Source organism: Meles meles, chromosome 4, assembly GCF_922984935.1.
Source record: "Meles meles chromosome 4, mMelMel3.1 paternal haplotype, whole genome shotgun sequence".
Classification (NCBI taxonomy): domain Eukaryota; kingdom Metazoa; phylum Chordata; class Mammalia; order Carnivora; family Mustelidae; genus Meles; species Meles meles.
In genome coordinates, this window is record NC_060069.1 from 30,889,494 (window position 1) to 30,915,597 (window position 26,104).

Here is a 26,104-nt window from a genome sequence, read left to right on the forward strand (position 1 = left end):
CAACTGTATATAAGCTTTCAGAATCACAAAACCTGCTTTAGATATCCTTTACTATGAAAGAAATCATAAAGAAGAAAGTGCTGGCCATTAATGAGATCAAGGCATCATGTAACACTGCATTTACTTACTTTTTTAAGGTTTTTGCTCCCGAAGATGCATGAGGTTGGAGGTAGAAAGGAATTTTGTTGAATTTGGGCATATTTTTCTGAAATATTGAAAGTAAAAAGAAAGGTATGATCATTTTGCTCAATGAATGAAAATGATGTCAACAGAAAAACATGATTTGCAAGTTATTTTGCAATTAAAACTGACTTTCTATGAAATGTATAGTAAGCTATCAAATTATCCAAGTCAGCCTTAGTGAAAACGTATCAGGAAAGTATCATGTTTAGTTTTGTAATAAAAGATATGAGACAAATGATATGTCAGTGGCATTATGATGCTGTAGAATGGCTCTTCTCAAATAACAATTCAAGGTATTAAAGGGAAACAAGCTTTAACTCTTAAACCTCTCAAAATAAAAATCTCAATTCCACACTTAAACACTGGGGCTGATACCTAAGGGCCCAAACAAAAAGTTCAGTGTCTTGAGAGAAACCCACAACATTCTACTGTATACTGTGGCCTGGTGAGACCCACCGTCCAACTGAAAAGGTCACTCAGGTCCTCCCATTTTCTTTCCTTCTGACCTCAGGTCTGAGGTTTTAAGCAAGAGTGGAAACTTCAGCCAACCACCAAGATGACTATCATGAAGTAAACCACATACTTAGATAAAGAATAAAATTAACTGGTCATCTTTTCTCTGGGTATTAATTCCCTCCGAGCCTCCATGTCATATCCTGTCTGGATGTCTCTCCTCTCAGGAATAAGCCACAGGCTTAAAGTCAGCAATGTATCCCAGGTGACTTTCACACTCAAAGGAGGCTGTGGTTTATGGGAAGCTTGAACTTAGAGAAGAGCACAGAATATCCATCAGGTGTCACCCTGGCTTTAAGTTCTTGGAGGTGTATCTGGGACAGAAAACAAATTTTCTGAAAGTTCTATAGAGATTAAATCTCTTTTCATATGGCTTTAGGAATATATAAAACAGGTCAACAGCACATAAGATAGTGTAGAAACAGACCCATGTGTATACAGAAATTTAGTATATGATAAAGATAGCATTTCAAATTAGTAGGAAAAGGATAGATCACTCCAAAAAATTGTTTTGGCACAGCTGCTAACCATCTGGAGAAGTTAGCATCCTACTTCATACAAAACAGAATAAATTCTAATAGGTTACAGATCTAGACATACACAATGATCACAGATGTACCAGAGGAGAAATACATTTTTGCTCCTTTGGACAGGAAATATTAAAGCAAGACATGAAACTCAGAGCCATAAAAGATCAATCTAATTACAAAAAATTTTAACTTTTTACCCGGCAAAAGACACCAGCCACGAACAAAGTAAAACTTTGGTTGAGAGACACATGTAATAGTAGAAGGGTTAATATTTAATAGGATGAAGTCCTACAAATCAGTAAGAAACAAATCACCCAATAGAAAAATGAGTACTCTCACAGAAGAAATACAAATGGCCAGTATGAAAAGATGCCTAACTTCACTACATGTGAAAAAACAACACCCCACATTAAAACAATGAAATATTTGCCATCTTTTAGCAAAGACTGAAAAGTAACCAGTGTCGGTGAGTGTGGAAAACAGGCACTCATAGTGTTGGTGAGAGCGTACGCTGCTAGAGCTTTTGTGGGGGGCAATTTGGCAGTTATTTATCAAAATTGAAAACGTGCATACCCTTTGATCCAGCAATTCCACTTCTAGAAATTTATCTTAAAAAGTACACAAAGATACATGTACAAGGATGTTTACTGAAGCATTGCTCGTAATAGAAAACATTGGAAACACCTTAATGTCCATCAATAGGGGACCAGTTAAATAAATTATGATACATTTATACAAAGACATACTATGTAGTCATTAAAGAGGAATGAATGACCTACATGTACAGACATGAAAAGATGTCCAAGATACATTTTTAAGTGAAAAACCAAACCAAACCAAGTTGCAGAACAGTATGTATAACAGATTTTGTGCAAAATAATGAACTGTGTGTGTTTGTGTATGTGTACACACACATAGGTGCATGCACACACACCTCAGTAGTATCTGCTTGTGTATGCACAGAAAAAGGTCCTGAAGGTTATGGCCTGAACTACGACTACTTATCCCCTCCAGAGAGAAGGACAGGAATGAGTGGAAGAGAGGAATGACTGGGAAAGAGATGGGCATTTCACTTGATTCATTTATTTTCTTTAATGAGCACATATTATGGTTATAACTGAATCCAACAAGGATATAAACAGTACATAACTAATTACCAGTACTTCTACCAGTACTTCCAGTCCAGTACTTCTGGGACTGCAGGGAAGCTGAGGAGGGTTCCCCTTGGCAGCCTAGTTTTTACTAACATAAGACTGTACAGTCTAAAGCTGCTCTTAATCTCCTTCGAATTTGGACAGAACAAAAGGGCAAAGCAGGAGTGGAGGACACTTACATCCACAGTGATGTCAATTACCCATTGTGGCACTGTCTCATTAAGAAGCATCGACTCAGTCTCACCCCCGGAGTCTCGGCAGAGCAGCCTAAACATAACCCGTCAGGTAGTCAGTGACACAGCAGCACAAATGACAAACCACTGTCAACAAACATTAGAGGGAGGGACCCTAGCGTCCATTCAGGATGAGCCCCACTTGACAGCTGAGGCAATGAAGTGCAGCCAGGCAGCATGGCTCACTCGGCTAAGGGGGGCAGCAGGTGCTAACACTCAGGCCCCCGCATCCTTGAGGCCACACATATACTAGAGCTGCTTCTCTGAGTTCTCGGGTGATGATAGGAATGCTGGCTGCAGGCAAAATACTCAAGAAACATCCCCTGCCAGGGCTGCAGTGCATAGCACAGGCCTCCACACATCATGGGGATCAGGACTGTTTTGGTCATCACACTCTTAGGAAACCACTGGAAAGCAAGAGAATTCTGAGCTTAGGGCAAGAGAATTCTGGCCTGCATTTTTCTTACTTTTGGCTCTACAGAAGACTCTACTGAGCTCTCCCCTGTGATTCCAGCAGGGCCTGGCTGGCCACTTGAGGTGAAGCCAGTCCAGCTTCCCAGCATGGCCTCATGAAATATTGCCTCGCTTCTCAAGTTGGGCACCATTGAGCACAATGGTTCTCAGGAGCAGCCCAGCCCATCTTGTATCAATCGCACAGCCTGAGGGAAGTTACCTTCTCTGATGCTATTCTATGAGCAGGGACTTCTGGGGATTTCCTGACCCCGACAGTCATGGAGGCTAAGTGAGAGAAAGTGACAGCTTCCTGTAGAAACCACCACAGAAGCTGCCTTAAAGCAAAGTATCGACCTCATTTTAACACAAGAGGCTCAGTTCTCAATTAGAACGTGGTCCAAGAGCATCAGACACTTAACTATCTCATGGAGATGGAAAAGCTTCTGAACCCCTTATACTCCTAGAACAAGTTACCACGTTTGAATCACTACTTCTTAGCAAAGGGGATGATTTCTTAGGCAGGTCTCCAGCCCTCCACACTCATACCTGAACAGTGTGCGTCCTCCAGCTTCACCGAAGATCACAGGGGTGTGGGGGGGCACTTGAAAATATCCATTTCCCTTCTGTACTCGGTTCTCCTGCTCCCCATTTACTAGGAAAAGATGCAGATGACATCAGTATCCAGAACTAGTGCTAAAAACACAGATTCTAAACATTTTGTTTCTACAAGCTTCAAACATTGCCAAGTTTTTAAAGCTAAAAGTCTGATGAGTCAGCAGGGTCAGATAAAGGTCAAAAAAAAATCAAAGTTAAATTTCTACAAAGAATAAGAAGTAAAGCAACTTGTAATGTACTTTATGGGAAATGACTATAATTTTAGAGAATTTTAACAGAAAAGATTAATATTTGAGACTTGAAACAAGGAGAACTCTACTTCAGCCACAGGAAAGGGTAGAACAGCCTGTTTATAAATAGCAATATGCTTTTGTGTAGGTGTGTGCATGTGCACATGTGTGCACACGTGTGTGTGTGCATGTGTGGAACACCAAGCTCAGAAAAATTTCTTGGCCCAGAAAAAAAATTTATGCTTAATGGTAGAGGTACTGGTGAAAAATAAAATCCTCAGTGAAGTCAACACCTTTTTTTTATTATTCTCTGTGGATTCATTTCACTCGCTTTCTCTGTAATCTTTTGACAAGCACAGCCGACCCCCAGTTCCACCTTGTCCCTAAAGGCATCCCTGGTGAGTCTGGAAGCAACCTCACCCTCTGAGCCTACAGCACTTTCAGATCCTCTCTTGGAGAAACAACCAATCTTCCCTCTGACTTTACCATGTTCCGTCTACTCTGAGGAGCTCTCTGTCCTACCACAATGTCAGTCCCTAAAGGATGCAGTTCATGCCCAATTATCTCTGCTGACCCCTGCCTGCAAACCACTACAGGCGTCTGAACACCTGAGCTGCTCACCGAGTAGAATGTACACGACTCTTGAGAGTCCACTGGTTGTGGTGCTGGTATAGCAACGACCACACAGGCACAACAAGGAGCCTTCTGTCTGAAAGGTGGGCGGGGGTGGGGGGGGCGGGGCGGCATGCTCTGCCTTTACTATAGCAGTTTGATTTTAAGGATGATCTGGGGTTTCCTCTAACTTTTCCTTACTCCCAAAACCAAACCCTGGATGCCAGGGCTGCTGACTGTACTTCTGGTTTTTTACCTTTATTGTCTCTTTAGTGGGCCTCTAAGGGCACCCTGTCTGTCATGTTGCAGATGGAGAGGGATGAGCCAAGAACTGGAAATGACATGCCCACAGCGACACAGCTGATAAACAGCAGAGTCCACATGAAAACTTAGCCTTTTCAAGCTTCTGTGGAAAGCCTTTTCCACTGAGCTTCTCTGGCTCAAAGCTCACTGTACATCTGATGGGGACGGGAGTGGGCCAGGTGACATAAAAGAAAAGTCACCATGGGTGGGGTCAGTGCCCTCTCTGACAGGGACAACAGAAGAATGGCTTGAAAGGAAGCATGCCATCCTTGCACAAGAGATTTTAACTCCAAAAATCATGTCGGATGAGTTGGTCGGCCAGAATGAATCTCTACCAGGAGGTCCTCATCACTGCTGACCGCCACAAGTGGGCCATCTTCCGCAGAATCTTCAGAGAACTCAGAGATTCGTTCATATTCAGCAGAGGCAGTGCTTGGTAGGTGGGACTCAAAGACTCTTTGACTGGCTGTAACATATGAGCTGTGAAAGTTTAAGTTCTTTTTCTTCCCTTTCTTCAATCAAACTGAAACAAATTTGTAAATTCAAAACACGTTCTCTGCTGCCCAGAGCAAGCTGCTGCCACTGCCTGTGGCACACACAGCTTTACACTGTCCTCCGTGACACTAATTCTTACACGTACTTGTTCACTGATCCTGACACTTCGGAGTTGGAATTTCACCTTCTGAAACGTTTAGAGACAGGATCAGGTAGATCATCAGACTCAGTAATGTCTGTGTTTCAGGCCAACATGAACCATGACGAGATAAGGACCAAAATGGCTTTCGATGCAGCTCATTAGCTGTCTCTGGAGATAAGTCCAGCAGGGCCACAGCTACTCTGAGAAATACCTTTGGAAGAAGGCTGCCAAGCTACTTGCTTTTAAAGGCAAAGGTCATTTGAGTATGTAGGGCTTTTTTTAACCCCTCCTGAGCAGCATCAGTGAGTGAAAGTGTTCTTGGAATCTCAGTTAAGACTGTCCTTTGATATGTGGAAAGGAGGGTGATAAACTGGGCACATCCCAAGTTATTTATTATGTCATGACTTAGCAAATGCTTCTTAAAGTTTCTTAAACATTCTTGGAATAACAAACACTCCAAGTATCCTAAACTTCTGAGTAATTTTAAATCAATTATCCTGATACAAAAACACGAACCATGGTTTACTTCATTTTCTTCTTCATCCATTGGATTCACATGCGTTCTAGGCCAATATTCTAGCAGTGCCTGGAGTAAAAGTCCTCCTAAGTTCACTGCAAAAGAGTTAATTAAGATGAAAAGAAATGAGAAACAGTTATTAGTTTTAGCCTAAAAACAGAGGAAAAGGAATAAAAACTATACTTCCACATATTCTGATATTAAATTCTAAATCCAATGCCAATGGTGTTTAAAAGCAAGATTTGAAAGATTTGCATCTATTAAAATTATCTTAGAATGTTTAAAGAAATAATAACATGGAGCAAATAGACATTCTATCTGGTTATTCAGATATAGACATTCATTAAAAATGAACAAATAAAAACAGGAATTACTCTTTAAGAACTATTTCCATATAGAGTCATTAAAATTGTATTTATATACATCAGGTATGCCCACATGCTACATCCGTAGGAGAATACCAACCAAAGATATAATCAACAAAATATAATAGATTCTCATGAGTCTCTTCTCACAGTACACAAAAATTAACTCAAAATAGATTAAACACTTGAATGTCAGACCTGAAACCGTAAAACTTCTAGAAGAAAACATAGGCAAATAAACTCCTTGAGCTTGGTGACTGCTTGGATCTGACACCTAAAGCAAAAGTCAGTCAGTAGGACTACATCGAAATAAAAAGCTCCTGCACAGCAAAAGAAACATCAACAAAATGAAAAGACAACTTACAGAATGGGAGAAAATATTTGCAAATCATGTATCTGATAAGGGGTTAATATCCTAAGTATATAAGGACTTCATAACAACTCAACAGCAAAAAAAACAAGCAATCCAATGAAAAAACGGGCAGAAAGGGGCGCCTAGCTCACTCAGTCAGTGGAACATGTGACTTCATTTTAGAATTGTGAGTTTGAGCCCCATGTTGAATGTAGACATTATTTAAAAATAAAATCTTCCAAGGGTGCGTGGGTGGCTCAGTCGGTTAAGCATCTGCCTTCGGCTCAGGTGTGGGATGGAACCCTGCATCACACTTCCTGCTCAGCAGGGAGTTTGCTTCTCCTCTCTTCTCTGTCTCTTTGCCCCTCCCCACTATTCATTTTCTCTCTCTTTCTCTCTAATAAATAAATCTTTAAAAAAATAAATAAATATAAAATAAATAAATATAAAATTTTCAAAAAAAATGGGTAGAAGATCTGAATAGACATTTTTCCAAAGAAGACATACAGATGGCCAAAAGTATAAGAAAAAATACCTGTGTCACTATCAGGTAAATGCAAATCAAAACCACAAGCTATCATCTCACATGCTAGAACAGCTATTATCAAAAAGATAAAAAATAACAAGTGCTCATGAAAATGTGGAGAAAAGGGAACCCTCGTGCACTGGAGGTGGGAATGTAAATTGGTGCAGCCACTGTGGCAAACAGTACAAGGGTTCCTCAAAAAATTTAAAAATAGAACTGCCATATTACCTAGCAATTCCATTTCTGGGTGTTTCCAAAGAAATGAAAATACTAACCTGAAAAGATATATGGACCTCCCATGTTCACTGCAGCTGCATTTACAATAGCCAAGATATTGAAAGAACCAATGTTCACCAATGGATAAATGTATAAAGAAAAAACGTGGTATTTATGTACAATGGAATGTTATTCATCCATAAAAAAGAACAAAATCCTGCTATTTGCAGTAACTTAGGTGGACCCTGAAGGCTATGTGGAATAAGTTAGACAGAGGAAGACAAATACCGTATGATCTCACTTATATGTAGAATCTTAAAACAAACAAACAAACAAACAAACAAAAAACAAAAAAAACCCCCAACTCTTAGATACAGAGAACAGATTGGTGGTTGCCAGAGGCAGGGGGTAGGGAAGTGGAGAGAGTCAAAAGGTACAAACATCCAGTTATAACATGAATAAAGTCACAGGGGTACAGTGTACAACATGGTGACTACAGCTAATAATACTGTAATGCATATTTCAAAGTGGCTAAGAGAGTAGATCTCTAAAGTTCTCATCACAAGGGGAAAAATGTGTGATTTTGTACTGTGATGATGAGTATTAACTGGACTTGTGGTCATTTTGTAGTATATAAAAATACTGAATCATGTTGTACATGTGAAACTGAACCTAATGTTATGTCAATTATATCTCAATTAAAAAGAAAAAAAAAGGAAAACAACAGAATTGTTTCCCAGCTTCACTTTTCCTACCCTATCAGATTTCCAGAAAGGTTTAAGGGTAGAGAGAGAGTGCATTGAGTGTTTTAATTGTTAAAGCTAAACCACAGATTGTGAGAAAAACCAAGACCGCCCACAACATTTAAAATAGAATAGTATTTTCCATTTTCAAGAGAGAATATGATTTAAAAAAACCTCAAATATTGTTAAAAAAATAAAAGAGCAGATAGCAAAAAAAAAAAAAAATCAAAACAACAAAAAGAAAACCCAACTCAGCACAGATCCACCTTCTCTTTTGAAAGGAGGAAAGAAAGGACAGTTAAACTCACATTTTGGATCTGACCCATCAGGGCTGCTGAAGCCAGCATCCTTTGCAGAAACCCAAGCAGCAAAACAATCACTCTCATCCAAAGTAATAGTCAACATCTGTCAAAAGAAAAAACTGTAAGTGGCATTCCATTCCAATACATTCTCCAAATAAGTCTCTAAGGCCCTATTTATCTGTATTATTTGACTAAGGAGCTAAGCCGCAGATTTAGAACGAAAATGTTTCATGTGATTCACTCCAACTACAATTTAATTTACTGAGATACCATAAGGCATTTTTAAACTGCATTTTGTAAGTATTAACATGAGAAATTTACTGTCTCCACACTTAAACACATATAACTCTGTAACTAATAAACCTAATTTTTAGCTGTATCAGAAACTTTCAACTATCCTCAATTGTACAAATATCAGCTGCTAACTTACCCCTGTTTTTAAGTCTACTGAGAACCAATTTGGCACATATACCATCTTAAATCTTTTCTTAATTTCATCTTCAAAATCCACTTTGCCCAGGTCTTCAACTTTACATGCCTACACAGCAAAAAAGAAAGTATAATAATTATCAATATTAAGTGTTGAACCGATTCTGACTTCGGTATTCCAAATTTTACACATTTTCACACCTGTCTAAAAAAAATAGAGTCTAAAAACATCCTGGACAACATCAACATCCACATGGATAATACACAGGGCATGCCAGCCTCTCAAATCCTTGCCAATATTCCCACCATAAATGTACGGTCTGCAGCCTCACCACTGCTGCTACCTGGGGTTTCTTCTGTTTCCAAAATTAGTTCCCTACAACACCCCGGTTAAATCTCACCCTCCTCCTGTTTAGCCTTGTCACCTCCCTCACAAACCTCCACTCCTCCAAATTAGAGAAGCCTTGACAAAATCCCCTTAACTCAGTACTACTGTTCTTCCCACTGTGAAGGAAAAAGTGTCCCTTGTTGCTGTGCTCCAGATCCCCTCACTTCTTGGAGAATCTACCCTCTCATGTCTCTTCCAGCTTTTCCCCGTAAGCAGCAAATGCACTCCCATTACTCCCATCTCAAAAATACCTAAGAACACCAAAACAAAACCTTTGCTTGACCCTCCCATCCGTCTATCCTCTTCCTTCCCACCTCCCCAAAGTCAAATTTCATCCACAATTGCTCCACTACCTCCCAATCACTCCACAATCCACTCTATCAGGGCTCTTATGACTCCCTCAAGACTGCTGTCCCCCAACCCCCCCTGCCACAACACCATCCTTCCTACTGGTTAAATCCCAGGCACATTACATTCCAAATTGGACATAAACTCTCCGTAGGCCAGCTAACCACAAGCCCTTTCGGGAAATGCTTGCTTAGTTCTTGACCTGCCATTAGCTCTTGGTTTTCCAACCCCTTTTTATTATATACCTCTGTGGTTTGCTCTTTTCTAACAGTTCCCTAAAGGGTGATGGTTAGTTTCTTCTCTCTTCAGCACTGATGTATCCCTTGGAAACTCTGATGCTCCCATTGCTTCAGTTATAATCCACCAGCCGCTGACTGGCCTGGCTCTTTCACTGGTGTGTGAGGACCTATCTATCTAGACATTTTACATAAACTCAAACTCACTGTCTTGTTCATCATGTTCTCCCTTTCCCAACAATCCATTTTCCCTCTTATATCGCCTCCCCCAGCCCATCACTTCCATTTACCAAACTATCTGACCCAGGAACCTGGGACTCACTCTGCTACTTTGTTTATACTCCCTTTTATTCAAGCTCCCCCTTATCCACAGGTCTCAATACCTTCCTCATGATTCTGTTTTTTTCCATCCTAGTCCAGATAAATATCTGATCTCTCACCTGCATTAGTGTAACAGCCTCTTAACTATTATGCGCCAGGCACTATGATAAATACTTCTGAAACATCTCCTTAACTTCACCAAGAAATAGGTGCCACCCACATTTTAGGAATAAAGACAGAGGTTTAGAGAGGTTCAGCATGTTCCAGAGATCACTTGGCTAGTAGCTAGCAGAACCAAGACTAGAATGCAACTCTCTCACTCTGAGCTTATATTTCTAAATACTTCTGACTCCCTACTTCTGTTTAATGTCATGTCCATCACTCCCAGTCACTTGATCTTGACACTTCAGGGCCTAGTGTCTGGGTACTGAAAGCTGCTGGAGACACAAAAAACGCCAATTATGGAACATGCCAGGTCAGTGCCCCATCTAAGCAGAGCTACCTCCCATTCAGACAGCAGGACTCTACCAAGGCTTTGGCTAATCTGCCCGAGAAAAAGAACATCAGATCCACAGGCAGAAAATCAGTCAGCCCACCATGAAAGAGTAGCTTGGCCCAATTAGATTTTGTTATTTTCTGGAGAGCATCAGGTGCTGGACAGCATGAGGGGAAGCCCAGCCACGGGCCAGAATGAAGGCCATGTCAGTGGGAGAGTAGCCAAGTTCCTGCTGACCAGGTCCTCAGGTCTGCTCTGGACCCTCCCAGTCTCCACAGGAGAAACAAACACGAGTCTTTGGTCCTGAGAAGTGTATCTCTATCCTAAGAAAAACCAGTTGGACTTTTGGGGTCTGCTGCAATTTCATTTTCCACTCATCTACTAAAGCCTCTCACCCAGCAACCATGCTCACCAGGCAACTGCTTCATTATGTGACTTCCCACACCCATGCCCATGGGGAGGGAAAGTGTCAGGCAGGCCAAGGTTTCTATTCAGACAGTTCCCTTCTTCTCAGAAAGCAAGTTGTTTATTTTATTCTTTAGATCCAGACATTTCTTCTAACCAGGAGCCGAACCAAAACCCCAGAGCTTTTCAATTCTTCCTTATCATGTATCCAACATCTGTCTCTTCCTTTAGATCCCCAAGTCATTATGCTGAAGACATGGCCTTCCAGCTTCTTCCCCATCGCACAGACCACTGTTGCTCTGGGCATGGGATTCTTCCCACTCCAGTACAATCTTAGATTTAGATTCTTCAGGGAACAGCAAAGAAGGCCAACCATGGGGCCTGTATTTAAGACTCTCTGGGAAATTACTTGAACGGCATCTTTCACCCCTACACCCCTACTGCTTCCCCCCAACATTCCCTCTAGTCTCCAATTACACAAAAGTCAAAGTCACTGAATGAGCACCACCTTCCCTCCTGTGCCTTTGTCACTCACTTCCTCTTCCTAAAATGCCTTACCATTAGTCATCTGCTGGAGTTCTTTAAGACCTTCTTCAAATGATTTCTCCACCACGAAGACGCTCGCCTGATTTCTCTAGTTGTGAGTAATTGCCCCTGTCCATAAACTACCCTGTAATTTCGTGTTTTTATCTGTAAGCCTTCCCATTTCCCTACCCTTGTCCCTACCAGAGGGGATCACGGTACAGACTTTCTGTTATCTGACTCTCAACACAGTTCTCTGCACATAAATTCATTCAATTCAGGAAATAGGTGTTGAACAAATATACTATCACCACCAAGAAAAGCAAACTCTTCAACCTGCCTATAAATTTTTTTAAAAGATTTTATTTATTTGAGAGAGACAGAGAGAGCAAGAGAGAGCACGAGCAGGGAAGAGAGGGAGAAGCAGGCTCCTTACTGAGCAGTGAGCCTGATGTGAACCCTGGGAGCATGACCTGAGCCCAAAGCAGATTCTTCCCATCCAAGTACTAACCAGGCCCGACCCTGCTTAGCTTCCGAGATCAGACGAGATCGGGCGCGTTCAGGGTGGTATGGCCGTAGACCCCAAAGCAGATTCGTAACTGACTGAGCCACCCAGGCGCCCTGCCTATAAATTCTTTAGTGCTACTTAGAATGTGGCTGAATGGTTTAAAACATCTAACTATCCCACAGGGTCATCGTAACATGACCCAGAGTTGTAAGTGACACTCACAGTGATGTCTATAAATCCTAAGAAATGGCTAAACTTACTTTGTGCACTGTTAAGGAGTCTCATCCTGGGGTGACTTTGTATGCTGCTTCTTCCTTCCTCCCCCTAAACATTTAGCAATGTCTGGAGAGAGTTTTGGCTATCACAACTGAAGCTGCAGTAGAAGGGAAGGTGGTTACTGGCACCTGCTGGGTAGCAGCTGAGGATGGTGCTAAACACCCTATCATGCACAGGACAGATCCCACTCTATCCCGGCCTCTTCAACAAAGACTTACTCGGCCCAAAATGTCAATAATGTCAAGGATAAGGAAATGTGATATATTTAAGGTAAGGCAGCATATAATATAGCAGAAATGGTTCCACTTAAAATTTTAGGTGCTTTTAAGATAAACTATGGCCTCAAAAAAAAAAAAAAAAAAAGATAAACTACGGTCTCATCTAAATACTTGTATAGAAAAGTATCCACCCCCCCCAAAAAAAGTATTATTTCAGTCTAATCTTAATTATGTACTTATTAATTTGGTTATTTCATATATGTATTTTATAACAAAAAATAAAGGGGATACATGACCCAATAAACTATATTTAATACAAAAAGTTACTCACCTTCAATACATCCCAATATGCCACATTATTATTGGTATCTTTGGTTAATATATGTCTCTTATCATTAAGAATGTGACACTGAATAATACTCGCACCCCCTAAAGGAAAAAAAACGACACAATTAGGAAAATAATTCCCTGTTTAAATTCACCATATGGCAGTAATTACTCATTGGCATGTAACAACAGAAATCATACAATCCACCAGAAAGGAGAAGGTGAGTCAAAAGATACACATACAGTTTTATTTATATATATATATATATATATATATATATATATATATATATATATGGCTGTTTAAGGCGAACCTAAGAAAAATTGTCTGGTTTTATTTTATTTTTTTAAAGATTTTATTTATTTATTTGACAGAGAGAGCGAGATCAAAAGTAGGCAGAGCAATAGGCAGAGAGAGAGGGAGAAGCAGGCTCCCTGCTGAGCAGAAAGCCCGATGCAGGGCTCAATCCCAGGACCCTGGGACCATGACCTGAGCTGAAGGCAGAGGCTTAACCCACTGAGCCACTCAGGGGCCCCCAAAACTGTCTGAGTTTAAAAAACAGATTATAGATGAAAAAACTCCCTCCTTCGAGGGGCTCCCAGTGGAAAACTGTTAAGGGCAAACAGTTTTAACCACTGGGAAAAGTTCAAGCGATTAACAGCAGGTGTCTGGATCAGTCCCATCTCTAACTCTGCCTCCTGCATGCACATGTGATTCTAGAGGGATCAGCATGGACACGGAACTGTGATGAACACCTGTTCAGCGTTCTACTCCTCACTCGGGTGTTTCAAGTCAGAGCTGCCACTTCCAGCTGAAGCACAGAGAAGTCGGGGACCGGATCTGACTTGTGCCAAAAGATAACATTTAACCCTCTGTATTTCACAAAGTGGTTTTTAGCCTGCCCCAGACCACGACTATTCTGATGCTGGGCAAAAAGATTACCTCAAGAAAGTCTGCTTTTTAAAGTCACTAGCATTTAAAGAATATTTTTCTTCTATTAAAAATAAACCAATACACCGTGTCTTCTATTGACATCAGAATTACACTGAAAGGAAGGTCGCCTCCTTTATTTTTGTCAAACTCTTAATAACTATAATTAGCCTCGGTAAAAGATATAATACCTTCCACCTTCCTTACTCACCTTTAATAACCTGGTCAGGCTGCGTACAAAGTGGTGTTATAGGATTTGTACAGTCATTGTCATAATCTCCAGAGGCTCTAAAATTATGAATTCCCTTCAAGGTCTAAAGGAACAAAATTCATTTTTTAATCATTTTATGCTTTCTAAGCTTTGCCAATCTGTTTAAAGTGGCAAGAAAAACAAAGGACAAATGAGAAAAACCAAAACAGTAACATCAACCAAAAAATACTTAATCATAACGTGTAATTATCTACCATGACTTCAAGAAACACACCAAGGATTAAGATAGGAATATTAATATTGTCTTTTTGGAAGGAAAAATGGGCATTCTTCCAGGTAAAGTTATGTTGCTCTCACATTGGGACAATGAAATTTAGATAAGATATATAACATTTTTTACAAGTACTGAGAAAGCTGAGAAAGGCCACTTGAGTAGTGTATAAACAGAAACAAATGGAAACACTCTATCTCTTTTGTTGTCCACATATAGTCGGGTAAGCAAGAAAACTTAAATCTTCTTTAATGAACATTTAAGAATTAAAAGCACTTTTAATAATGACCTCTTTGGTTATCCTCTATTTCTATCCCTGCTCTTCATGCTATGAGGAAAAAAGGAATGAATTTGAAAGCACAATTTTTCTATTTTTCTCTTACACTTGAAGAACAGAAACATAACAAGTGTCCCTGCCATGTTGGTACAGGTATTCCTTGCTATCCAAAAGTTAAGCGCTCATATGAAGTCTTTTATAAGACAAGATGGTATAAAGACAAAGAAGCAATCACCATTGTATAAAAGCAAAAATTCTCTTCTGATTTCTTTTGGTTAGAGACAATGGGTAATCGTAATGGTGGAAAGCAAACTTGCAGATAGTGGAGAAAACCTGGACCTGGGCTGCCTGTTTTCAAAGGCAGTTTTGTGAGCTCAGATGCTGTACTAACATTTCCTGGTTTTATCAGGCAACAGCGCCGACTCTAGGCACATCAAATATCTATCTTGGCTCCCGACAAAGAAGTCAGAAGCTTCATCTGGACTATTATCTTAATTTTAGGTCAATCTTTCAGAGCACTCACAGAGGCTTTCAGATTTTTGCCACTGTTCAAAAGCATGCCGAGCATCAGGTTCATCTCGAGCATTTGCTACTGGTATCTGGCAGTTCTGCGATAACAAACCACATGTTTACAAACCTCTGTCAGGGATACGATGGTTCCCTTACCCATTTATTTACTGTAGACTTAGTTGTGGCAACCCAGATTGCAGGAGGGGGATCAGCTGATCTATCAAGCTCCATCTGAAAACAAAGCACAAAAACACTGCTCTGTGGAATGCAGACTCTCCTGAGCTGCTGGGACTAGCTACCTATTATTATTAAATATCAACTCCTCCATTCCATGTTTGTATGCTGACTGTACGATGACTGCACCGTGGCAGGCGGCAAAAGCTAGGGTTGCACAGAATAATGAGGGAGTGTCTCTGCTAAAGGAAAAATGGCCTTTACAAGTATAATAGGGGTGACTTTTCACCAAAAACAGTGGCTGAAAGTTTCAGCGTAATTTTAAATTAAATAATTAGGGGATCCAAATGGGTAATGTCAAAAGGGTGACTTACCATAATTTTGTTTTAGTTACTCTTGTGTTTTGTATTTTTTTTTTCTAGGAACAAGGAAGTAGGTCTCTTTTTCCTCTTTGAAAATGTTTGTAGCAAAAAAAATTCTAACATAGCAAGAGTGACAAGTACCCACATAATTCACCTCCCTCACCTAAGAACAGTATATCTGTGTAATGTGTACCTTCTGTATTTTTAAAACAGAACACACAGAAATATGTCCCTACACCCATGCATGTAGATAGCATGCACATGAAATCACTCTATGGTCAGTCATCCACTATTCTTCCTGGGCCAGGAAACTGAAGGTTGGGAGTAGTGGGACAGGTGGACTCCTAGCAAGTAGGAATCCTCTTCAGTTCAAAGAGATGTTTCTTCTAATACACAGTTATGGCACCACTAAGTTCTTGCACCTTTTCCTCCACAGCCAAGAGATCCTGGCAGCTGCAAGAGTCACACACAGTGACTCTTCTCCCTGCTGTCCGCCCCCAGCAGCCTGCTTCCTGCACAGGCTCTTGATTTCAGCCTCAACTCCCTTGCTTCCCTAGATTACAGGTTTTGTCCTCCGGGGGGCAACACCTATGTTGAAGAGCTATACTCAGCCAGGATGTGTGCACTCCTAGGCCACAAACACCGCCTCAATGCTCTCATTCGACCTCTATTCCTTTTTTTCAGCCCTTCCTTTTATACTGTGGTCTGGGTTTCAGGGGTCTTTTAGTTCCGTGGGTATCCGCAGTTCTGTTTCTTGCTTTTCTTGTTTTTGGATGACTTCTGTGAAAAGGAAGTAGTGCTGTCCTTATGCCTCCATTTTAAATCTGAAATCTCTTTACTATGGTTTTAATGTGTAGTTCTGAGATTATCAGGGAAGCCGAGCAACTTGTCATACGATGACAGTCCAGGCTTGACTTTCAGCAGGTGTCAATGTGGACGGCTTCTGGAGTACCCTTTCACCCTGACTGATTAGCAATCAGGACTACTTTGAGGCAGTCATGGTTTGAAGTACGAACTGGCTTGTTCTCTCTTCTGGAGCAACTCTTCCACATCCTCCCTCTTGGGCAGTGGACATACTTGTGCTTTGCTGTTGTCTGCTCATGGATACCTGAACTTGTCACATCCCTCCACTAAGGACAGGTTAGGAAGGCCAACTGAGCTCAGGAGCAATGTGGGCCAATCGCACTAGGATTCGCCAGTGGGACAGCTACATGTCACTGAGATACCAAAGAAGTCACAATTTCCTGTATAAGTGACTAACAAAAATTAAAATACCTGCTTTTACAACTCCACAGTTGATTCATGGTTCTCATACAGATTTTGCCAGATTGCTAGTACATGTAACAATCTTAACCACTAAACTAAAATACAGACATACCTTGAGAACTGGTGCTTTTTCTTCACAAATTAGTACCCGAATGTCAGGGTTTCTTAGGTCTGTACAGTAAATTTTTCTGTCCCTTCCTCCAGAATACACGTGTGTGAAGGCATCATTGACTTGCAGAGCCCAAACACCTTCATCATGGACTCGATACGTTGCTATACATCTCTGCTGGCCAAGGGACCAAAGGCGAATGGTCCCATCAGAACTGCCAGAAAGGCACTGAAAACGGAGAAAGTTGAAGTTAGAATAAGTTTCAGCCAGAAAAGTTCCTGCTTTGCTGTGCTCTGCACTTGGTGCCTCTCCTGACTCTATAGTGTCAAACACCCACTTCTAAAACCTGTATTTCTGCCTCTGATGAAGACCTCTGATAAGCATGCACCACAGGCTGAAATGACCTAAGGCAACAGTACATGCTCAAGCAGAGGAAACTTCTGAGCAAAACTGCCTCTGTCCTCTCCTACTTGGCCACACGCAGAATCAGCATCCCCAGGGAACTTGTTAAAAATGCAGATTCCTGGACTGATTCCAAAGCTAATGAGGCAGATTCTAAACCTGATGAGGCAAAAACTCTGGCAGGGTCTATCAGTCTGTGTTTTGATAGGCTCTCCAGGTCATTCTGGTACAGTAAGGTTGACAACCTTTGCACTAGGCCAACAGGCCTTTTGTAGCTCTAGGTCACACCTCTGTCTCACCTCTCCCTCACGGCAATGGATTCCTAATGGCCTGCCAGGTCTCTGACATTCCATTAATAAGAGTCACTAATTCCATTAATAAGAAGCAAAATCTAGTTTCAGGCGTATCACTCACTCTTTGTGACCTTGCACACTTCCCAGCTGAGCCTCAAGTTCAACATTAATATAAAATGTGGACCTTCAGCATTCAGAGTTAACATCAGCAATTCTGACACTTTCTGAAGGCTCAGGAGCATCAACTACATAGGAGGTGCCGGCACACAAAGTGGGGCTGAGCACACTGTGACTCTGATAGAAAGAGGCTGAAATGGCCACACCACATTCACATTCAGCATGCTGGGGTTCACCACCAGTTACCGTGGTGACTTGCAGAAGAGAAAAAAAACTTGCTTCTTTGGGGGAAAAATGGTGTCAAGAAAAAGCAACTGCTGGTGCTGGTGTAAGAAATTAAGAAGGCAAAGAGCTTCAAAGAAGAGAAGATAGTTGTGAGCTTGGAGACTTAAAAAGTGTCTGAATAGATGAGGCCTTCAAGAATATTAAGATTTATTGGCGTGCCCTGTGACTGGAAGGGGCCTTTAGAACTCTGGACATGTTTAATCAAATGACCACCCACTAGGAGACTCCCTCGTAAATTGCCAGGGCATCAGTGTTTTAAATCCTTACTCCAATTGGTTGACAAGGCAACCAAGAGCCTAACCAACAAGGAAACTGTCTGGAGGAAGTTACAAGCAGACCTCCGACATACCTGTGGGAGGACCCAAGCAATCTGATGGAGAGAGGGCAAGGAGGGGCTCCCCCGTCCAAGAAGAACTGCTACTCTGAGGTGGCAAAGCTGTTAGTGTAGCTTTATTTATTTTTAAAAATTTATTTATATATTTATTTGACAGAGGAAACACAAGCAGGGGTAGTGGGAGAGGGAGAAGCAGGCTTCTTGCCAAGCAGGGAGCCTGATGCGGGGCTAGATGTGGGGGGTGATGCAGGACTGGATGCAGGGCTCGATCCCAGGACTCTGGGATCATGACCTGAGCCAAAGGCAGATCCTTAACAACTGCACCACCAGGTGCCCGTGTTAGTGTAGCTTTAATCACTCAGATATAGGCCATGTATCTCCAGGGAGTAAGGTCTGACAACTTTAGGATAAGGAAAGCTAAGGTGATAGGCTGAAGTCCTAATAGCCCAGGCAACTTGCAGTAGAGAAGAGGTAAGTCCCAAACCTAAACGTACAGCTAAAAGCAGATGAGGGAACAGAGCTGTATCAACTCTGATACTGAACACAAAATAATCTCTGATGGCAACTATAATCTAAGACCACTAAAAAGCAGGCCCCTAAGGAGAAAACAATTACTTTTAAAGTACAATGCTGGAGGCGCCTGGGTGGCTCAGTCGTTAACCGTCTGCCTTCAGCTCAGGTCATGATTCCAGGGTCCTCGGACTGAGCCCTGCATTAGGCTCCCTGCTCAGCGGGGAGCTTGCTTCTCCCTCCCTCACTCGCCCTGCTTGTGTTCTCTCTCTCACTGTCTCTTTCTCTGTCAAATAAATAAAATCTTTAAAAAAATGAAAATAAAGTACAATGCTGGTCAATTTCTTTGCAGCATTTGGTAGTATGGTTGAAGGATGTGCCTATTTTATAGGAATTCTAGTGCCTGCTACCTTGCAGGAACCAGAGTAATCATCAAACATTTCTCACTACCTCCACCCTTCCACTGGATAAACGGGAAGACCCTGTCACTAGGAAGTAATTCTTGGGACTAGGATAGAAGGACCTGAATGGTTCTACTACATCAGACTTAGGGGCACAGAATCTACAGCCCTGACCAGGTTTTTGTGCGGTTTTGTGCGAGGGGAACCAGTGTATTGAGGCCAGGCTGCTGCTGACCAACACAAGTGTTTCTGGAATGTATATGCAATTGTAACTGTCAACGGTCAGCAGCAAAGTGGGCAAGGTAAGTTGGGGGAAGGAGTGGTTTGGCCCTTAAACACCCCTAGACTTTAAACTAGGTTCGGCAAAACTTCAATAATAGGAAAACCCTGTGAGGGACACACAAGAATGCCACTGACTCAAACCAAGACAGAAGACTGTCCCAGTTCCTCAAGCAACTGCCTGAGCAAGTACAAGGGAAGAAATGTCAGGTGGCTTGGCCCAGTAATACTGGCACCATTCAAAACAACTACAGTGGCGACAGTCCTCAAACAGTAAGATTTGCTAAACAAACAACACAACAAATGAAGGGGATGTCGATGGGATTCACTGGCCTATTATGCATATCTCATCACAAGTCCCCGACTCCCAATGCCACCAGAGATTCTACATTAGAAGCTTGCAGGGCAACTCTGCGGGATGCGGTACGTGCTCTCACCCAGCAACTATCTCTCTCTCTCGTATATTACAAGAGTTTGAGAATCAGTAGTCAAAAGATTCTTTCTTCTCCTTTGACCTGAACAAGTAGTTGTTATTGCTGTTTTGCTGATCAATTCCCTAAGTGTGTTGTGTAGTTGGTGGTTAAGTTTACATTTTGCCTCTAGCTGCCAAGAAGGAAAATGGATGGAGGAGGCACTCAAGGATGGTGGTATCTGCGTAATTATGTGCTCTACCACTCAAGGGCAGCATTTCCACCGGTCTGCTTACAGTAAGCGGAGCTGACTTCACATGGAAGTGCATCTGTAACCATACGTGCTACCTAAAAAGCACATTCATGACTATATAGATAGGAAACAAGGCAAGGAGTATAGCAGCAGGAGGAGCTTTAGAAAGTCTGCCAAGCCTATCAGCCTCCTACTGAAAACCATGTTGCCCACAGTCCCATTACAGTCCCATTTCAGTCCCACGAAGACCACAAGACACAGTCAAATCCTGAACGAACCTCACAGAACAAGGCAGGGGCAGCCATCTCAGGTGTAGCCCAAGAGTTACACTGCAAACTGTGAAGAGCTGACCGAACTGGCATTCTTAGACTCTCAAGAAAATGGGGCTGGAAAGGAACTCAACAGTGCTAGAAAATGCCATGGCCTATAGACAAGAATATATTTGCTATTTCTAATCTTCTCACAATCATACAACTAAATGTTACGGTCCCTACTTTGCAGATGAGTAAACTAAGGACAAGTAACATGAAATTTTCTCCTCTAGGCCACACCACAAAGTACATTAACATTGAGATCCTTCTGCATTTCCAAAGACCTCCATGGGCATCTTCAAGCCTCTCTTTGCCTGGTTCTGAAGATGAGTTCCTGGTTTTGGCTAGTTTTCCAAACCTTTCTCTCACCTCTGGAGACAAAGGTTTCTCTAGTCCATGTGTGAGGCAGCTCCTACGATGTAATTTCCACAGAAGTGATGGCACCTCTCATCGCACCATCTCCCTACTCTCCCTTTCCCAACCTGCTCGCGATCAATTCCAGTTAGCTCTGGGCTTCTCCCTGGCCCGTGAGAAAACATAGCTGGGGGAGGCAGGGGTACAGGGTAGTGTTAGGTCTTAACTGAAAATGGGGCTCGGTGTTTGTTTTTATCATCTACGTCGATGAAAGATCATTTTCCCACTGCTACAGAACAAACAGAATTACGTACCCAACAAAATACTAGAGTATCAGTACATGTTCAAACACTACCAAGATGTTTTCCTTTGAAGTGCTGACTCTTAAGTATTACGAAAGGTGACTAAACTTATACACTGTATCTATAGTCAAATGACAGGATTTGCCCAAAGTCAGACCCACTGTCAGGAAATTTCTCCTTAATTCACTAGCACAAAGCATTCAATGCCAAAACTTCCTTTTGTTTTATACAAAGTAACATTTTAAATTATTTTGTCCTATACACATCATAACTGCATATACTTGTTGACATAAGTATTATTCTGAAGGAACTTTTTGTTTGGCCCCTTTATTTAGAAGTGATGCAAACAGAATAATTTCAAAATGTGGATTATATTATATACAATTATATTATATACAATTGAGTATTTTAAGGTTTTAAAAGAAGTACACCACAGTTTATGTGTGGCTTTGGGTTGAGATCAACGTAGGCAAGAAAGCGGGGACATTTCTGGTGCCCGGAATTCTGGACAAGGTCCTTAGGTAAACATGCATGTGCATGTACGTACCTGTGTGCCATCTCTGTTCAACAGCAGTGCTTTGACATTGTCGGTGTGTCCTTTTAGCTTCATTAGTTTTGCACACGTTCTTGGATCCCATACCCTTAAAACCTGTGTATTTTAACAAAATATTATAAACCTGTGTATATCCATGAACAAATTTCAATGATAAATGATTTAGAAGTCAAATGACAACCATTACATTCTGAGAAGGAAATACTGTTCTGCCAAAGAACACTAGCTGAGGCCCTCAGTCTTCTCAAGTAGGAGGAAGCCATTCTAATGTCAAAACACAAATAGGCCTCCCCTACCCATCTACCCCGCCCCCATCACCACACACGACAGTAATTATATAGTTACATTTTTGTTTGTTCAAATAAAACCCTTCCTTTAGCACTCACCAGGCAAAACTATGGTCTATGTATTTAGTAATTACACAGATCAAATTATTTTGGTGTCTTTGTTTTCCAGTGTTAAAATATACCCGTTAAGCTCCCCCTTACCTTCTCAGTGGACCCTGATACAATGATTGTTCCCAGTTGATTCATTGCCAGGCTATAAATGGAATCTTTGTTCCCACTTAAAGAAGAAGCTATTAGGGATAAACGAAGCAAATGTTAACAAAATCATCAGCTGTTCGGCAGCTAGTCAGCAAAAATTTTAAGTTTAATTATTTGGTTTAGAAAATCTTATCTTAACTGAGGGTTACTGGAGGGGAGAGAAGTGGGGAGGATGGGGTGGTTGGGTGATGGACATTGGGAAGAATATGTGCTATGGTGAGAAAATAAATAATAAAAAAAAAAGAAAATCTTATCTTTGTGAGTGCTCTAAGGAAAAGAAATCTAGCTATGATGGAGGTCATTCTAAACAAGCCTGTTATCAAAATTTACATCTTTTCTAGATTTGAGCATGGTGCTCAATAATTAGTTGCCAAATTGAACTGCACTGCTATTTAAAAACTATCAACATATGTAATGTATTTTCATAGATACACATATGCTAATAAATACGAAAAATATGTCCAAACTCACCATTTTCAAGGAAACACAAATCAAAACAAAAAACATTATTTTCACCTACCAATTCAGATTTTCAATGAGCTAACAATTCTCAAAAACAGTACAATGGTACTCTCATATATTAGTTGTGGGGTAAGTACAACTTGTCTGGTACAACTCTTGGAAGGACATTAGGCAATGTGTAGCAAGAATCATGCTCACACTCTTTGATTCAGAATGAAGTTTTACTGAGGTGAAAAAAGTTGCATATAAAACTGTCTATACAATTTGATCCTAATTTTCAATAAAAAGTAAACAAGCATACTGAGGACTTAAGAGTGAAGCAGTTAATATAAGCACATATTTAGAAAACTACTGTAGTAAGTACTCAATAAACATTAGCTCTCAGATTTCTGTAATCATAAATCAACCTGTGTGGTAACCTCTCTAAACAATTCTAAGCAAGATGTACCTACTGCAGAATCTGTTACCCTAAGTCTGGTCTCTGACCTTGGGACAATCCTGACTTCTTTTGCTTCGTTCCCTCTTGTCACTGTCTCTTTGAGGCAGACCCTCAATCTAGAGAAAACTAAATGATCTGTCATGACAGTCCCCAGCAGGGACCACGTGCTGAATCACTACAATGATGCACTGGTGAAAAATCAAGGAGAACAGAGGGAGGGTAGTGTTTAGAGTTTTGCATATTTCCAGGGGAAAAGGGCAGGACAATATTCAAGAAATTAGAAACATCAGTCTCTTAACATGCCTTTCCTGGCACATCCTAGATTGTCTTACAACTGTTTTAGCTATGTCAGTGTAAGAATTCCACAGCCACAACAAATTGGACCTATATGCAGGGATCTAGATAGCTCAGATCCTGAACACAGACTTTGCAGGCCAGGGTTAGCCAATAAAGTGCTCTTAAGTGTCTGTTCTGCCACCTGGCCTTGAGGACTCTAGTAGGTTGAGCCAGCTGTGAGGCTGAGTTTCAAATCTAGACTTGTTTGGGTCTGATCTGGTAATCTGAGATCTCTTAGCTGATGAGAAACCCATGCTATTAACCAGCTGTGAATGTCTATGAATTGCCTCTGGAGGCACCCAGCCCCTCTGAACTCTTCTGAAATCGGCTGGATTGCATAAAGCGGCTCTGAAAGGGTCCCACAAAATCGGTACTGGAGGCCGTTTCTTTCTTTCCTTTGGGTGTTCTTCATCTCAGCCATCAACTCCATCAACTCAAGGGCTCATAAGACATAGTGATACTTCCAAGAGTCAGAAACTGCCTACTTTGTCAAGTAATCACCACCTCTATCAATGGTATCTGCTGAGACTGCAGCTTTGGGTCAGGCAATGCTGTGGGAGATACAAAGTGATGATAAGACAGATTCCTTTGTCCTGCAGGAACATACACTTTACCCTGGGAGCTAAGACATGCACTTATAACAAAAATAACCAGGTTACACCTGAAGAAGTTACCATTTTTAGACTGCAGTGAGGAATTAGCTCCTTGTTGTTCAAGCGTACTCTTGGGGGCTAGAACACTGTAGGTAGAAGCATTCTCAAAATATGAACCACTGTCTCGATGTAAACCTATCAAAGACGTTTCATAAACCATTCTTTATGTCAACTTGAATTCAAGACATTTTTTTCAAACACCTTACTTGTGACAGTGTTATTTGAGGCAGTCAGTGCTGTTAAAGTATTCACATCCCAAAGGAATATTTGTCTGTCCAACCCAGCCGAAGCTACCAGTTCTTTATCCTTGGCATATGCTAAGGCCTTTACATAATCCTGTAACAGAACACATACAATGATCTACTAGATCAGTAAGGAAATGAGCCGCATAAAGTAGCAAGATCTCAGTATTATACTAGAGACACTGAAAATTACATTTGTTGTTTTACCTTATGTGTCCTTAGTGTTGACATGCAAAAACCCTTATGTGCATTCCACACTTTCACTGTCGTATCAGAAGAAGCAGATATTACTAGAAGAGGCAAAGAATAAACAAACCTGAGTAGTAAGACTTTTCACCATTTTAAAGACTTATAACAATGCAACATACTTGGAAACCAGTGTACACACACAAACACACGCGCGCGTGTGTGCGCACACCAAAAAGCTCTTCCTAGAACCTACTGTATTTTGTCTCAAATATTTACTTATTTATTTATTAAGATTTTATTTTTATTTGAGAGAGAGAGAGAGAGACAGAGAGCACGAACAGGGGGAGGGACAGAGGGAGAAGCAGACTCTCTGCTGAGCAGGGATCCTGACACAGGGCTCAATCCCAGGACCCTGGGATCATGACCTGAGCTGACGGCAGATGCTTAACCACCCAGGCGCCCCTCAAATATTTTTTAAACTCGGCAGGGAAAACTTTTTTTTAATGTTCCAGTTGAAGGAGCAACTAATCTGATTGAGAAAAATTTCTCTAACACAGACTGCAAAACCAAGAAATGGATTGTACCATAATATGAACACAAAGAGACATTAATAAGGCTAAAAGAATACATATTGCTATCAGTCTATTTATATATAATCCGAATGCAGGAAAAATTAATCTACAGTGCTCAGAAGACAGGAAAGCAGTTATCTTTGGGCATAAGGGAGTGATTGAAAGGACAGTCCAAGGGGGCTTCTGGTAATCTGTATGCAGACATGGGTGTTCACCTTACAAATTTACTAAGCTGGGTTCTCAAGGTGTGTGTGTTTTTCTGTATATATGTCAAACTTCAATAAAAAAGTACATAAAAAATGAAAAGCATATCAAATTGAATAAAAAACTTCTAGACGCCCAATAATCCAAAGAAGTACTTACATGTTTTCCCATTACAACAAAGTACAATGTCGTTTACCCAATCGGTATGGTGTTCCATAGATGCTATATATGGATCTTGCTAAAATTAAAAGAAAAATTGTAAGAAAGTCATTAGTTTACTTTAGAGGATGAAATTATTACAAATTATATATATATGTTTACATTCTTCAATTAATGTGACACATTGCTCTCAGGTCTTAAAACTGACAAGTGAACTCAGAGTAGAATGAATGAATGAATTTACTTAAGAGAGAGAATGCACACTGAGCTTAGCGGATGGGGAGGGGCAGAGAGAGAGTCTTAAGCAGGCTCCATTGCACACTGCAGAGCCCAGTGCAGGGCTTGATCTCACAACCCTGAGATCATGATCTGAGCCCAAATCAAACAGTCCCCATGTTTAACTGACTAAGCCACCCAGGTGTCCTCAGGG

General features: G+C 41.1%; 1 protein-coding gene across 3 annotated transcripts in view; it reads right to left on the reverse strand.

Annotated features, from left to right (window-relative positions):
* The window catches only part of WDR48 (WD repeat domain 48), a 46,086-nt gene that overhangs the window by 4,089 nt on the left and 15,893 nt on the right, over positions 1–26,104 (reverse strand). For 2 of the 3 annotated variants that reach the window (XM_046002369.1, XM_046002368.1), the window contains 15 exons: positions 25,675–25,753; positions 24,758–24,840; positions 24,515–24,644; positions 22,362–22,450; positions 21,868–21,969; positions 17,073–17,297; positions 15,315–15,389; positions 14,101–14,203; positions 12,963–13,060; positions 8,915–9,022; positions 8,491–8,587; positions 5,980–6,075; positions 3,613–3,718; positions 2,560–2,647; positions 129–205 (listed from right to left, as the gene is read on the reverse strand). In XM_046002369.1, the coding sequence (XP_045858325.1) occupies positions 129–205; positions 2,560–2,647; positions 3,613–3,718; positions 5,980–6,075; positions 8,491–8,587; positions 8,915–9,022; positions 12,963–13,060; positions 14,101–14,203; positions 15,315–15,389; positions 17,073–17,297; positions 21,868–21,969; positions 22,362–22,450; positions 24,515–24,644; positions 24,758–24,840; positions 25,675–25,753 (1,556 nt within the window). Of the gene's footprint in view, positions 1–128; positions 206–2,559; positions 2,648–3,612; positions 3,719–5,979; positions 6,076–8,490; positions 8,588–8,914; positions 9,023–12,962; positions 13,061–14,100; positions 14,204–15,314; positions 15,390–17,072; positions 17,298–21,867; positions 21,970–22,361; positions 22,451–24,329; positions 24,444–24,514; positions 24,645–24,757; positions 24,841–25,674; positions 25,754–26,104 lie in introns of all 3 variants that reach the window. The other variant, XM_046002370.1, reaches the window with a different exon arrangement.